The sequence below is a fragment of the Trichechus manatus genome, unplaced genomic scaffold (genome assembly GCF_000243295.1).
Source record: "Trichechus manatus latirostris isolate Lorelei unplaced genomic scaffold, TriManLat1.0 scaffold00122, whole genome shotgun sequence".
NCBI lineage: Eukaryota > Metazoa > Chordata > Mammalia > Sirenia > Trichechidae > Trichechus > Trichechus manatus.
In genome coordinates this window covers 3,036,357-3,050,982 of record NW_004444058.1, presented here as the reverse complement: position 1 = coordinate 3,050,982, position 14,626 = coordinate 3,036,357, and the positions used below count along the sequence as shown (strand labels likewise).

Below are 14,626 nucleotides of genomic sequence, written 5' to 3'. Positions count from 1 at the left end.
AGCGTAGTCGCAGAGAGTGCTGGCTGTGTGTACTGTGTTGGTAGTGTGCAGCGTAGTCGTAGTGTGAGTGCTGGCTGTGTGTACTGTGTTCGTAGTGTGCAGCGTAGCCGTAGTGTGAGTGCTGGCTGTTTGCACTGTAGTCGCAGGGTGAGGGCTCAGTGCCGAGGAAACGCCGCCAGAGAAGGAAGGCAGGCTGAGGAGGCAGCCTGTCCTTGGACTGGGCGCTCTCCTTTGGGGCCAGTTGCAGCCCATCTGTCTGGGTCCCTCCTTGGCCTGAGACCATGGGTGGCATAGCTAAGAGCTGGCAGAGCATGGGGGTGCTGCCGGGGCCATGTTATCCATTAGCTCTCTCAGTCCGGTCATGCTGCCGCACAGGTGGGTTTGGACATGGCTGGGCTGGGAGGGACCGTCAGGGTGGTTCCTGGGCTGGGAACTCCCAGTGTGGCAGGTGCTTGTGTGACTCCTGGGCATGCAGTGGTGTCATGTCCACAGGAGTATGAAGCCGCTGTGGAGCAGCTGAAGAACGAGCAGATCCGTGTGCAAGCTGAGGAGAGGAGGAAGACACTGAGCGAGGAGACGCGGCAGCACCAGGCCGTAAGGGCACACAGGGATGGTGGCGGTCTGGTCTCCGCTCACAGAGGGGTCGGGTCTACAGGGGTATCTGCCACTCGCCTTAGTGGCCTGCAGACAGTGGCTGTCTAAAGCCCGGGACCCTCAGAGCATTCCAAGTGGGATGGGGTCCTCCTTGCACCTCCTCGTTGAGGTCTCTGTTGCTTGTACGGGAGCTGACACCATAGGGGAGAGGCAGGCAGCCTGAAGCCTCAGCCCCCAGTGGAATGGAGGCCAGCTGTGCTCACACCGTTCTCTCTGCCCAGAGGGCCCAGTACCAGGACAAGTTGGCCCGGCAGCGCTACGAGGACCAGCTGAGGCAGCAGGTGAACAGCACACCTCCCACAGACTTGGGGCCCTGTCATCCCTACCCCCTTTTGTCATCATCCCCCCACCCACCTCCATCATCCCCAGCCCCTTCCTTTGTCCCCCATCCCGCACCCACCTCTGTCCATGAACCTGTCAGTGGCTCCCATCCTCCCTAAGAGCGTGGGTCTTCCTGGTGTACTGAGTGTGGGAATGCTTGGGTCATGCTCCTAACAGCAAGTGCTGGGATCTGAAGGTGTTTTACTTGGGCTCATACTCGGGTACGTGCAGGGTTGAGCACACATGCACGCACACACGGACACGTAGGCACACATGCAGTCAAGCAGGGACATGCACGTACGTGCAGAGATACGACGCACACACATACATGCACATGTGGGGAGCCGCACACACATACACTCACACATGAGCACTTATTCATGGGCATACACATGCACAGACACAAGGGTGGGGACACACTCTGCACCAGGCTCCTGTCCTCCTGTGAGGTTGGTCTCCATGGCCTAGGCGGCTCCCTGGAGTTTGTGCTGGTTGCCACTCACTGGGAATTCTGGTGGTGACACCATGTGAGGAGGTTCCAGGGCCGGTTGTGACTGGCCAGCAGCTGGGTCTAGGAACAGCACAGAACCTCACTGTTGCCTTCACTCCATAGGCTCTTGAGCCCGCCTTTGAGTCTGGTTGACAGGGTGGTTTTCCAAATGTGTCTGCCTGTCCTGGGCGTTGTAGCTTTTACTTTAACAGGCAAAAAGCAGCATTTGGTAAAAACAGCTGCTATCTGGTGACCACGCTGGGAATGTGGAGAGGAGAGCAGGGTACGTGGGTCACCCAGGGTACACAGGGCACACAGGATGCACAGGGTACTTGGTATCAGGGGTACGTGGGCCCAGAGCAGCTGTGACCTCTTGATGTGGCTTTAAGCATTCCAGTTTTTCTGAGTCTGACAGGTTTTCCCTTGCCTTGTGGCTTCTTCTCAGCAACTTCTCAATGAGGAGAACTTGCGGAAGCAGGAGGAGTCTGTGCAGAAGCAGGAGGCGATCCGACGAGGTAGCGTGTCCCCTCTCTCTTGGGGGCTGGGAGGTGAGCTGTAGCGTGGCACCCATGGCAGTAGGCGTGCATCCCCGGACCTGGTAAAGGAGAGCGGCGGTGAGGAGAGGTCCACGGACCTGCGAACAGGGGCTTTGGGTGTGCAGGTGTTTCTCTGGGCACCTGTGATTCCTGGAAATGCTTCCCCAGCATGCCCTGAGATCCGACGTTGACGAGTGCTCTGCACGGACAGTGGTCTGTGCAGGAGCTCATTGCCTTTGCTCACTGGAACGGAGGCTCCTGCCCTGTGTTGGAAGTGCACATTTACCCCAGTTACGCACTTACCATGGCGCCAGCAGTGTCAGCCACAGTGTTGGCAGTGTGCGGGGCCATCCCTGCAGCAGCCTCGTGTTCATACCATGTTCTCACCCATTCTAGGCCACGTTCTCACGTGTGCTGCACAAGTCTCGAATAACCATCCACTCGGTGCCCTGCAGTGATATGGTAGTGGGGCGCTCTGCAGCGATGTGGTAGTGGGTTTGCCCTAGACGCAGAGGCACAGACGTTACTATGCCTCATGTTATTTTAGTGTTTCAGTAGCTGCATGTAGCGTAATTGGGTTTTTTTTTGTAGTTTTCTTTGCTTCATCTTGTGTCTTTTATAGCGTCGCCTGGGCTGGGGGTACCTGGCTCCTCCAAGGCTGCAGGGGTCTGAGTTCAGAGCCCCAGGTTTCTGGCCCCTGGGTGTGGTCTGTGTGCAGGCTCCTCCCTCTCCCTGGCTGTCCTTGGTGTCTGGTTTTGCGGTGGGTGGCAGTCGCAGTGGAGTTAGGGTCTGGTTTAGCGTGGATGTGGCTGAGCCACCCATTCTGCAGCCACGGTGGAGCGGGAGATGGAGCTGCGGCACAAGAATGAGATGCTACGGGTGGAGGCTGAGGCGCGTGCCCGGGCCAAGGCTGATCGGGAGAACGCAGACATCATCCGTGAGCAAATCCGCCTGAAGGCCGCGGAGCACCGCCAGACCATCCTGGAGTCCATCAGGTGAGGAGCCCTTGCAGGTCGAGAGGCATCACTTCCCACAGGTGGCCCTCAGTGGGCAGGTACTCCCTACAGACCTGCGGGCCCATCCTTTCCGAGTCCAGGATGTGCCCCGTGTGTTGGGGTCCTGCACTTCCCCCCACCTTTCTCCTGGTAATGTCTCCGCCTTCCCTCCACAGGACAGCGGGCACACTGTTTGGCGAGGGATTTCGTGCCTTTGTGACTGACTGGGACAAAGTGACAGCCACGGTGAGCACAGGTTGGGTGTCCTGGGGCAGGCACCCAGTGGCTTGGGGGCCTTGGCTGTCTGCCTGGGCTCTGGGCTTGGCATCTGCAGGTGAGAAGGGCTACAACTGTGGCTCTAAGTGGCCTGTAAGCAGTATGCTGTGACATCCTTCCTGCCATCCCTTCCTGCTGCCCTGCTTCCATTCTCTTTTCCTACACACACTGGAAGGAAAACCAGCTGACTGACAGAGCCCTCTGGAGTTTGGGGCATTTTTTAATGATTCACAGTTGAACCTAGCAGGGCAGGCTAGGTATTCTGGTCTAATAATAGGTTTCTGGACCCCCAGGCTGGAAGGAAGACTCTGGGCAGGGGTGCTAGAGTTTCCGTTCTCTTTTCCTTAGAAGTTTCTGCCCTTTGGGGATGTGTAACCGGGTAACCGGGGATTTTCTTATCAGCAACTTCGACACTGTGGACACCGCTGATCTTCCAGGAAGTCAGGAGAGCTTGCCCTGAGCGCTTCTTGTGGCTGCCCTGGTCCACAGGGCCTGCGGACTCTTAACCTTGTGGCTCCTTCTAACGGGGTTTCTGTGAGGGTACCCTACCCCCAGCGGAGGCCACACACCAAGGCAGGAAAGCTAAAGACACCGGTCTAAATGCCTGCCAAGCCATCTGGGCTGTGTGCTGAAGGTGCTGCTCACCTTGGGCCCAGGCCTCGCCTGCCCTGGGTTTGTGCTCCCAGGTAACAAGCTCATGGTCCCCAGCGCTGCTTAGGGTACAGCAGGAGGCCTGTACTGGGCTGAGCATTCACCTGTTGGCATTTAAGGTGTTGGCTTAGAAGCTCACTAGTTTGGCAGATATGTCCTCATAGGAGCAGAAGTCTGCTCTGTACCAGGTGCTGTTATATTAAGACAGGAGACAGCTGGGCATGGCAGGGCAGAAAGAGTGTCCTGAGGGCCCATGCTTCTGGTGATGAAGCACAGAGCCCCTCATGCCTCTACCATGTCTGCTCTGGGTGGTGGTTACAGCCTCATTCCATGGACAGTGAGAGTATACAACCACTCCTTACTTACCGACTATCTCATCTGACATTTTACATCGACAGTAGTAAAAAAAATGACTTCTGCACATTAATGATATACAGGGTTAGAGTACTACTGGCTGTAATGGTTAGGGTTGTGCGTCGACTTGACTGGGCCATGAGTCTCAGTGGTTTAGTAGTTACGTAATGATGTAATTTGGAAGTTATGTCATGATGTGGTCATCCTCCATTTTCGGATAACACCAATTTTTGCATAAGGACCTGGTCTTTGGAACCTAACCATGTCAATAAGTGAAGAGTGGGTGTTTCATTTTAAGAAGTGCTGCCATCTTAACAATATTAAATCTTCCAATCTATGAACATAGGAAGTCTTAGATCGTTTTTAGTTTTTTTCAGTAATATGTTGTAGTTTTCAGTGCACAAGTCTTTCACCTTCTTGGCTAAATTTATTCCTGAGTATTTTATTCTTTTTGATGCAATTGTGAATGGAATTGTTTTCTTTGCCTTTTGGTTTGCTCACTGCTGGTGTATACAAATACAACTGATCTTTGTGTGTTAACTTTGTATCCTGCAACTTTGTTGAATTTGTTCTTAGCTTTAACAGTTTTTTTGGGGATTCTTTAGGGTGTTTTATATATAAGATCATGTTATCTTGAGAACAGAGATAATTTTACTTTTTCTTTTTCAGTTTGGACATCCTATATTTCTTGTCTAATTGCTCTGAATAGAACTTCCAGTACTTTATTGAATAGAAATGGTGAAATGAGTATCCTTGTGTTAGTCCTCATCTTAGGGAAAAAGCTTGTAGTCATTGAGTATGATGTTAGCTGTGGGTTTTTCATATATGGCTTTTAATCATGTTGAGGAAGTTTCCTTTTATTCCTACTTTATTGATTGTTTTTGTCATGAAAGGACGTTGGATTTTGTCAAAGGTCTTTTCTGCCTCGATTGAGATGATCATACGAGTTTTTTTTTTCCTTCATTCTATTAATGTGGTTTTATTACATTGAGTGATTTTCATGTGTTGAACCACTTTTGCATTCCTGGGGTAAATCCCACTTGATCATGGTGGATAATACTCCTCCCTTTTTTTTTTTTTTTTTGTGGTGAAAATAATACACACCAAAATATTTGCCAGTACAGCATCTTAGATACTTTTAATATGCTGTTGAATTGGCTTGCTAGTATTTTATTGAGGGTTATTGTATCTCTATTCATAAAGGATATTAGCCTATAGTTTTTTTGTCATGTCTTTGTCTGACTTTGGTATCAAGGTAATGCTGTCCTCGTAGAATGAGTTAGGAAGTCTTCCTTCCTTTAATATTTTTTTGGAAGAGTTTGAGAATGGTTGGTGTTAATTCCTCTTTAAGTGTTCGATGGAATCCCCCAATGAAGCCATTTGGTCCCGGGCTATTTTTTGAGGATTTTGGTAACTGATTCAATCTCCTTACTTGTAATAGACACATTCAGGCTTTCTATTTCTTTATGAGTCAGTTTGGATAGTTTGTGTGTTTCTAGGAATTGTCCATTTCATGTAAGTTGTCCCGTTAGTATAAAGTTCATAGTATTCTCTCATAATCATTTTTATTTCTGTAAAGTCAGTAATAATGGTCCCCACTTGCATTTCTGTTTTTAGTAATTTAAATCTTTTCTCTCTTTTTAAGTCACTCTAGCTAAAGATTTGTCAACTTCGTTGATCTTTCCAAAGAACCAATTTTAGTTTTGTTGATTTTCTCTATTTTTTTTTATTCTCTGTTTCTTTTCACTCAGATTTTTATCACTTCCTTTCTTCTGCTAGCTATGGGTTTAGTTATCTTCTTTTTTCTACTACCTTAAACTATAATGTTTGGTGATTTGACATCTTTCGTTTTTAATGTAGGCATTTCCAACTGTAAATTTTCCGCTTAGTACTGTTTTTGCTGCATCACATAAGTTTTGGTGTGTTGTGTTTTTGTTTGCAGTTATCACAAGATATTTTCTGATTTCCCTTTTGAGTTGTTATTTGACCCATTGGTTGTTTAATATCCACATATTTGTGAATTTTCTGGTGTCCTTCCATTATTAATTTCTAGTTTTGTTCCACTGTGATTGGAAAATATACTTTGTATGATTTCAGTCTTTTTAAGGTTATTATGACTTATTTGTGACCTAACATGTTATCCATCTTGAGAATGTTCCATGTGTACTTCAGGAGAATGTATATTCTGTTGTAGTTGGGTGGAGTGTTCTGTGTATGTCTGTTAAGTCTAATTGGTTTATAGTGTTGTTCATGTCCTTCATTTCCTTATTGATCTTCTGCTTGATTGTTCTGTTCGTGATTGAAAGTGAGGTACTGAAGTCTTCGGCTATTATTGTGAAACTGTTTGTCCCTTCATTCTGTCAATTTTCACTTCATGTATTTTGAGGCTCTATTAAGTACATATATTATTATAATTGTTAATTTTGGTGGATGAAACCTGTTAACAATAATGTCCTTCCTTGTGTCCTGTATTTTTTTTTTTTTTCATTTAAAATCTACTTTGATAATATGGAGCCCTGGTGGCACAGTGGTTAAGAGTTTGGCTGCTAACCAAGAGGTCACTTGTTCGAATCTACCAGCCACTCCTTGGAAACCCTATGGGGCAGTTCTACTCTGTCCTACAGGATTGCTATGAGTCAAAATCAACTCAATGGCAACTGGTTTGGTTTGGTTGATGATGTAGCCACTCCAGCTGTCTTTTGGTTTGTATTTGCATGGGAATATTTTTCCATCCTTTCACTTTTGATCTCTTGTGTCTTTGTATCAAAAATGAGTCTTGTAGACAGCATAGAAATGGAACATGTTTTTTAGTCCATTTTGCCAGTCTCTATCTTTTAATTGGAGAGTTTAATCCATTTACACATGAAGTAATTACTGGTAAGGAAGGATTTAATTTGCCATTTAGCTATTTGTTTTCTGTATGTTTTACGTGTTTGTGGTTCCTCAGTTCCTCTATTTCTGCCTTTTTTGGTATTTAAAGGAATTTTTGTAGCATACTGTTTTGGTTCCCTTTTTTCCTATTTTGTATGTTTTTTCATTATTTTCTTAGTAGTTACGTTGGGAATTACAATTAATATCTTAAACTTGTAGCAGCCAGCTTTGAATAAAAATATGAATTTGGTTACAGTGGTGTACATATACTCTGTTCTTATACATCTGTCTTCCGCCTTTATATTGTTATTGTCATAAATTACATTTTTTATAACTTTTGTGCCCACTAACAAATTTATGATTTTTGTTTTATGTATTTGCTTTTTAAATCATGTAGGAAAAAAAGAGGAGTTACAAGCCAAAAGTACATGAATACTGACTTTTATATTTACTTATGTAAATACTTATATCAGTATTCTTTATTTCTTTTTATGGTGTTGAGTTACTGTCTGGTGCCTTTTCATTTCGGCTTGGAGGACACCCTTTAGCCTTTTTTGTAGGGCATGCCTACTGGTAATGAATTCCCTTAGCTTTTGTTTTATCTAGGAATGTCTTCATTTCTCCTTTATTCTTGGAAGATAATTTTGCTGGATATAGAATTTTGGGTTGATAGTTTGTTTTTCTTTCAGCACTTCAAATATGTCATCTCATTGCCTTCTGGCCTTCCTGGTTTCTGATGAGAAGTCAGCTGTTAATCTTAGAGAGATTCCATTGTATGTGATGATTTGCTTCTCTCTTGCTGCCTTCAGAATTCTTTTTGGGCTATTTTTGTTCTTCAGCAATTTGGCTATAATGTATCTCAGTGTGGATCTCTCTGAGTTTTTCCTGTTGGAGTTCGTTGAGCTTCACGGATGTGTATATTTCTTTCATCAGATTTGGGAAGTTTTTGGCCATTATTTCATCAAATAATTTTTCTGCCCCATTCTATCTTCCTTTTCCTTCTGAGACTCCTCTGATAGGTATGTTGGTATGCTTGATAGTGTCCCACAGGTCTCTCAGGCTCTGTTTATTTTTCTTCTTTCTTTCTGCTACTCAGATTTGATAGTTTCAACTGCCCTATCTTCAGGTTCACTGATTCTTTGTTCAGCCTGCTCTAATTTGCTGTTGAATCCTTCCAGTGAATTTTTCTTATCAGTTATTGTACTTTTCAGCTCCAGAATTTCTGTGTGGTTCCTGTATGTAATTTCTGTCACTTTACTGATATTCTCATTTTGTTCGTGCATCGTTTTCAATTAGTTCTTTGTCTATAATTTCCTTTAGCTCATTGACCATATTTAAGACACTTAATTTAATGTCTTCGACTATTAATTCCAATATCTGGGCTTCCTCAGGAATAGATTCTGTCAGATCTTTTTTTCCTGTGCATCAGCCATACTTTCCTGTTTCTTTGTATGTTTTATAGTCTTTTGTTGAGAACTGTACATTCTAGGTATATAGTGTGGTAGCTCTGGAAATCTAATTCTTCCATTTCTCAGGATTGCTACTGTTACTTGATGAAGGTTGTAGTCATCTGTTTGGTTAGTGTTTTTCAGAACTATATTTGCAGAGTATATATTTCAGTTGTGTGTAGTCACTGAAGTTTCTGTTCCGTTATCTCTATAGTTAGCCAGTGGCCTGACAGATTTCATAAAGAAAAAGTAAAGGGGTACTAGCTGTTTAACCTGTTGCTGTGAGAGGGCTGAAACTGTAACAGCTGTCTTCAATGACTCCTCAGAACACTACCACACCAACTCCATATCCTTGGAGGACAAGATCTCCACTGCCCATCCCAGGGGCCGGGGCTCTGTGACCTGCCATCCTCTTGCTCCACTTGTTGACACGCAGGTGTACTTGGGGCTTGGAAGCCTGAGCTGCAGTGGTTTGTGTGGCAGGTGGAGGTGGTCTTGGCTCTCCCACAGTGCAATCCATAGCCGCACCCAGCTGCTGACCAGTGCCCAGGAGGGGCTGCGTCTGACCACAATCCTTCTGGGCCCATGCCTATCCCACCCTCACATGTGGTTGTGTCGCTGGGTACCAGGTGTCCAGGCTGCCATCCTGAAGTGGAGGAGTTGTGTCTTTTCTGGAGTCCTGCTGGCAGGGCTTAAACAGGGCATAGCACAGACCTGGTCCTGTGGGGGCTATTGTGGTAGATACAGGGTCCCTCAAGTTCACCACGCACGAGAGCCACTGTCCCAGGTACTTCTCAGCTCTGGTGACATCCGAAGTTTACAGTATGGGGAGCCGGTATCTCCTTTCCTTTCTTGACGGATCTGGGGGAGGGGAAGGACTGCTGGACCCTACGGCCTTGTATACCAGGCCATCTATAGACCTACAGGGGCATCACTGTCCCCATGTGACGGGCCTAGGGGCCGGAGGGCAGGCCGTGTCATTGGAGGGGTCAGCATTAGGAAAAGGTGGTGGTCACATCCCTCCCAGTCCCTATGACCACCTAGCTCTACGGACAAGGCTCCTGGCTTTGGCCCCGTTGACTGTGGTCTGTGTGGGTAGGAGGTTCCAGTGTGGCTGGAACCTGATTAGTGGAGCTGTGCTGGGTCTGACAGCCTTGTGAGACTCCAGAAGGGGAGCCATTGCTGTTCAGGGTAGCCAGCCTGAGGCCAAGAGCCCTGCGTGCTCTCGAGGGTGCGCATATTCCTGAGTTTTGAGGGGCCTAGTAGGTGGGGGCTCTCTTGTTCTGTGTGGGCTTCTGCCCCCTGTCTAACTGCCAGGGCTGTCACTCGGCTAAGAGACATGGTGAGAAGCAGGTTTCATGTGGGCTCTGGAGTGCCCATGAGGCCTCAGCCTACACCTGGGCAGCCTGCACTGAGGCAGGAGTTGTGGCCCTGGCTCACACGTTTTCTGTCTGCCCTGATCCAGGTGGCTGGGTTGACATTGTTGGCTATTGGGGTCTACTCTGCCAAGAACGCCACGGCTGTGGCTGGCCGATACATCGAGGCCCGGCTGGGGAAGCCGTCCCTGGTAAGGGAGACATCCCGCATCACTGTGCTGGAGGCGCTGAAGCACCCCGTGCAGGTGAGTCCCTCACTAGGTGAGCCCCCCTCCAGGTGAGCTTTCTGTCCCGGTGAACCCACTCCAGGTGATCCCCCTGCCATATGAGCTCCCCATCCAGGTGAGCCCCTACCAGCACCCTTTGTCAGCACCAGGCAAGGTTCCTGCCTGCGTGCCCCCATGGGCTGCAGTTTGGGGCATCTCCCTGAGTCCTCTTCACAGGCGGGGCCTGCTCTCTGCAGAGGTGCTTGTCCACAGCATTGACACTGACCTACAGGGTGCTTGCCGGCTGAAGTCCCCATGGTTACTCCCCTACCGCCACGTCCTGCTGTGGCTACCAACAGAAGTTGTTGGTGTTCTTCTCGTCCTTCTCTTATAAGCAAATACAAATACAAAGTCTTCTTCCTCCACTTTTACCCAAATACTGCTGAGATTGTCCATGCATTCACGATCAACTGTGGGAGTCTGTCCACATTGGCCCTGGGGAGAGCCTTCGTCCTCTCCTGTCCCCTCTAGGGGGTGTTCATGTGCCTGTCCCCTCTGGGTGGACACTGAGCTGTTTGTAGCCCCCGTGGCACTCTCTCCAGGAGAGCCTGAGCTCCCTGCCCAAATGAAAGGCCGCAGCCAGATCTGTTATTAACAGCTCACTCACTACAAATGACTTAGAAAATAAAAACCAAATGAAGAACACACGTATCACCCCAAACCCTGGTAGTCACTCCTGCCACATTCTAGAACAGGTGCTTTCAGGCAAGCATGTCTCCTTCCTTTGCTGGTGGAGTGTTTGCAACTCTGCAGTGTGTGTTGGCGTGTCCAGTGCCCCACTCCAAAGTGTTCTCGTAGCCGCACCATGGCCCGTGGTGGGTCCTGCCGTTATTGAGGCCCTGGGTAGACTTTTAGTGTCTCCTCACACTGATGGTGGGTAGTTTTGCTGACGACTGTAACTGTGTCCCTGCAGGTCAGCAGGCGGCTTCTCAGCAAGCCCCAGGACGCATTGGAAGGCGTTGTCCTCAGCGTAAGTGGAGCTCACCTTGCCGTAAGCTCAGTGCCCCCTTTGTCATGGCTCAGGGAGCAGCACCCCCAGAGCTGAGTCTCAGCTCACCCCATGTTCACCCCACACACCCATGTGGACATCTGGGGCAGTTCTATAGGGTGGGACTCCTTTGGGCTCCTGGAACTAGAATTCACTACCTAAGCTTCTGCCTGACTCAACCCCACAGCACAGAATGCATGCCCCCCTCGCTGCCTGTGGGGAACTTGGCCTGGCCGATGCCGTGTCCCCCAAACTACCCTTTCTGCCTCCACAGCCCAAGCTGGAGGAGCGGGTGAGAGACATCGCGATAGCGACAAGGAACACGAAGAAGAATGGGAGTCTTTACCGGAACATTCTGATGTATGGGCCCCCAGGTACCGGGAAGACATTGTTTGCCAAGGTGAGGTGCACACTGAGACAGGGCTTGTCCTCTGCTGGTGGGCGCTGGCCACGCAGCCTGGGGTGGGGCTGCCGTGGGCTGCCCCCCAGCCCTGCCTGCTGTGTCCTCAAGTCCCACCTGGGCCAGGGGTGGTGGCATCATTGCTCTTTTGGGTACAGAGAGGGCAGGAGAATATGTCAGTGCTGGGCTCCAAGGTAGGCAAGGGCAGGAGGGCCTGTGAGGAGGCAGTGGAACAGACGCCGCCTCACCCTCCCCTCCCCCCTCATGCAGAAACTGGCCCTGCACTCAGGCATGGACTACGCCATCATGACGGGCGGCGATGTGGCACCCCTGGGCCGGGAGGGCGTGACTGCCATGCATAAGGTCTTCGACTGGGCCAACACCAGCCGGCGAGGGTGAGCTGCCGCCCATGACCCCACAGCCTCCTGGGCACAGTGAACAGAGAGGCCCCACCCACCTGGCCATGCTTTCAAGTGCCCTAAGGCTGGCAGCCACCATGCTGCCCTAGGGAAATATGTCCAGCTAATCTACTATGTTCTCTGTAGTCTTTGTGGCCTTGCAGGGATCAAGGTCAGCCTCAGTATCATTTGACGACAGGGGCAGAGGCAGTTGTCAGCTGTGGGTCCCCTGACCGGAGGTCACCCAAGTGTGAGCTGTCCCAGGACCCTTTCAGTGTCCTGGACTCTCAGCCGTGCAGGTTGAGGTGGGATGCCAGTCTGGGTGAATTTGTACCAGGTGTGAGGTGGGCTGGTGCAGGTAGGCAGGAGGGGCTTTGCAGAGTGCTGGGGGCTGGGCCCAGGTGAACTGCACCCCCATGTGTGCGTACATGTGTGCATTATGTGTGTGTTTTTGTGAACGTGTGTGTGTATTGAAGACATTTTGATTTCCCGCCTAAAAGCATTGGCCTGCATCCCCGCAGATGAGAACGTTTTACAAAACCCTGACAATGTCGGCTGCATTCCTGAGTGTTCCCAATGTCCTGAGCCTGTCCACTCCTGTCCAATACCCCGCATGTCTCCTTGGTCTTTGACTTCGGGTGACCCCCCAACCCCCACACCACAGCGCTGACTTCTGAGCTACCGGTGGCCGGTTCTACAACAAGCCCTTCTAATGCTCTAGAGGTTTTTTTTTTTTTAATACTTTAATATTTTTTGTTGTTGAAAATGTAAACAGCAGAAATTATACCAATTCAACAACTTGTACGTGTACAATTCAGTGACATTGATTATATTCTTTGAGTTGTGCAACCATTCTCACCCTCCTTTTTTTTTTTATTGTACTTTAGATGAAGGTTTACAGAACAAATAGTTTCTCATTCAATGGTCATTACACATATTGTTTTATGACATTGGTTAACAAACCCACGACATGTCAACACTGTCCCTTCTCAACCTTGGGTTCCCTATCACCAGCTTTCCTGTCCCCACCTGCCTTCTAGTCCTTGTCCCTGGATTGCTGTGCCTCATTAGTCCCATTTTGTTTTATGAGGCTGTCCAGTCCCCGGCTGAATGGTGAACTTCGGGAGTGACTTCATCACTGAGCTAAAAGGGTGTCCAGGGGCCATACTCTCGGGATTTCTCCAGTCTGTCGGGCCAGTAAATCTGGTCTTTTTTTTGTGAGTTAGAATTTTGTTCTACATCCTTTTGCAGCTCTGTCCAGGACCCTCTATTGTGATCCTGGTCAGAGCAGCCAGTGGTGGTAGCTGAGCACCATCCAGCTGTACTGGACTCAGTCTGGTGGAGGCCTTGGTAGCTGTGGTTCATTAGTCCTTCGGACTAATTTTTTCCTTGTATCTTGTTCTCTTCATTCTCCCTCGCTCCCAAAGGGGTGAGATCAGTGGAGTATCTTAGACGGCTGCTCACGGGCTTTTAAGACCCCAGATGCTACTCACCAGGGTAGAATGTAGAACATTGTCTTTATAAATTGTGTTATGCCAATTGAGCTAGATGTTCCCTGAGATCATGGTCCCCATAGCCCTCCGCCCAGCAATTCAGTTCCTCAGGGAGTTTGGAAATATCTATGGAGCTTCCATGACCTTTCCTTGTACAAGTTGTGCTGGCTTCCCCAGGATTGTGTACTGCCTTACCCTTCACCAAAGTTATCACTTATCTATTGTCTGTTTAGTACCCCCCACCCCCACCCCCCCATCCTTCGTAACCAACAAAGATTGTTTCTTTTTTGTGTGTAAACTTTTACATGAGTTTTTACAGTAGAGGTCTCGTACAATATTTGTCCTTTTTGTGATTGACTTATTTCACTCAGCATAATGTCTTCCAGTTTCATCCATGTTATGAGATGCTTCACAGATTCATCATTGTTCTTTATCTTTGCGTAATACTCCAGCGTGCATACGTACCATAGTTTGTTTATTCATTCATCTATTGATGGGCCTCTAGGTTGTTTCCATCTTTTTGCTATTGTAAACAGTGCTGCAATGAATATGGGTGTGCATGTGTCTGTTCGTGTGACGGCTCTTATTTCTCTAGGATATATTCCTAGGAGTGGGATTGCATTTTGTAGTTTTTTTTGTTTTGTTTTGTTTGTTTGTTTTTTGTGGTGCTGACGTTTTCTTTGTTCCTCTTACTCTCCTGTGCTGAGTTCCTTTTGTTTGTGGATTTTTTTTTTCATTTATTTTGTTTTTACTGAGACTTTATGTTTTTCTTCTTTATTTTGATGAGTAGGTTTGTTAACTTTCTTTGTGGTTACCTTGAAATTTACCCTTGTCTTCCTAGATTTGAACCGGTCTATTATTACTTGGTATCACCTTGCTTTCGTCTCCGTTAGAAGGTTCTATACCTACATCGTTTATTCCCTCTTTTATTGTTCTGATGCTATTCTCATTTACAGATTAACTTCTTTGGTTCTCTGTTGTAATTCTTTTGGTTTTGCATAGTCCTTAAGAGTTCATCTCCTAGGTTGGTATCTGGCTAGTACAATCCTGTGTCCTGTATTCAGCCTTTGGTCTGATGTTGTTTGTTCTCAGATCAAAGGACTCCCTTT

At 48.0% G+C, this 14,626-nt stretch overlaps 1 protein-coding gene across 1 annotated transcript in view; it reads left to right on the top strand.

Annotated features, from left to right (window-relative positions):
- LOC101361636 (ATPase family AAA domain-containing protein 3) overlaps window positions 1–14,626 on the top strand; it is a 29,949-nt gene that overhangs the window by 5,171 nt on the left and 10,152 nt on the right. Inside the window, exons 3-11 of the mRNA XM_012557841.2 lie at window positions 493–594; window positions 876–935; window positions 1,911–1,980; window positions 2,831–2,996; window positions 3,173–3,242; window positions 10,062–10,217; window positions 11,152–11,208; window positions 11,501–11,626; window positions 11,897–12,021. Coding sequence (XP_012413295.1) covers window positions 493–594; window positions 876–935; window positions 1,911–1,980; window positions 2,831–2,996; window positions 3,173–3,242; window positions 10,062–10,217; window positions 11,152–11,208; window positions 11,501–11,626; window positions 11,897–12,021 — 932 coding nt within the window. The remainder of the gene's footprint in view (window positions 1–492; window positions 595–875; window positions 936–1,910; window positions 1,981–2,830; window positions 2,997–3,172; window positions 3,243–10,061; window positions 10,218–11,151; window positions 11,209–11,500; window positions 11,627–11,896; window positions 12,022–14,626) is intronic.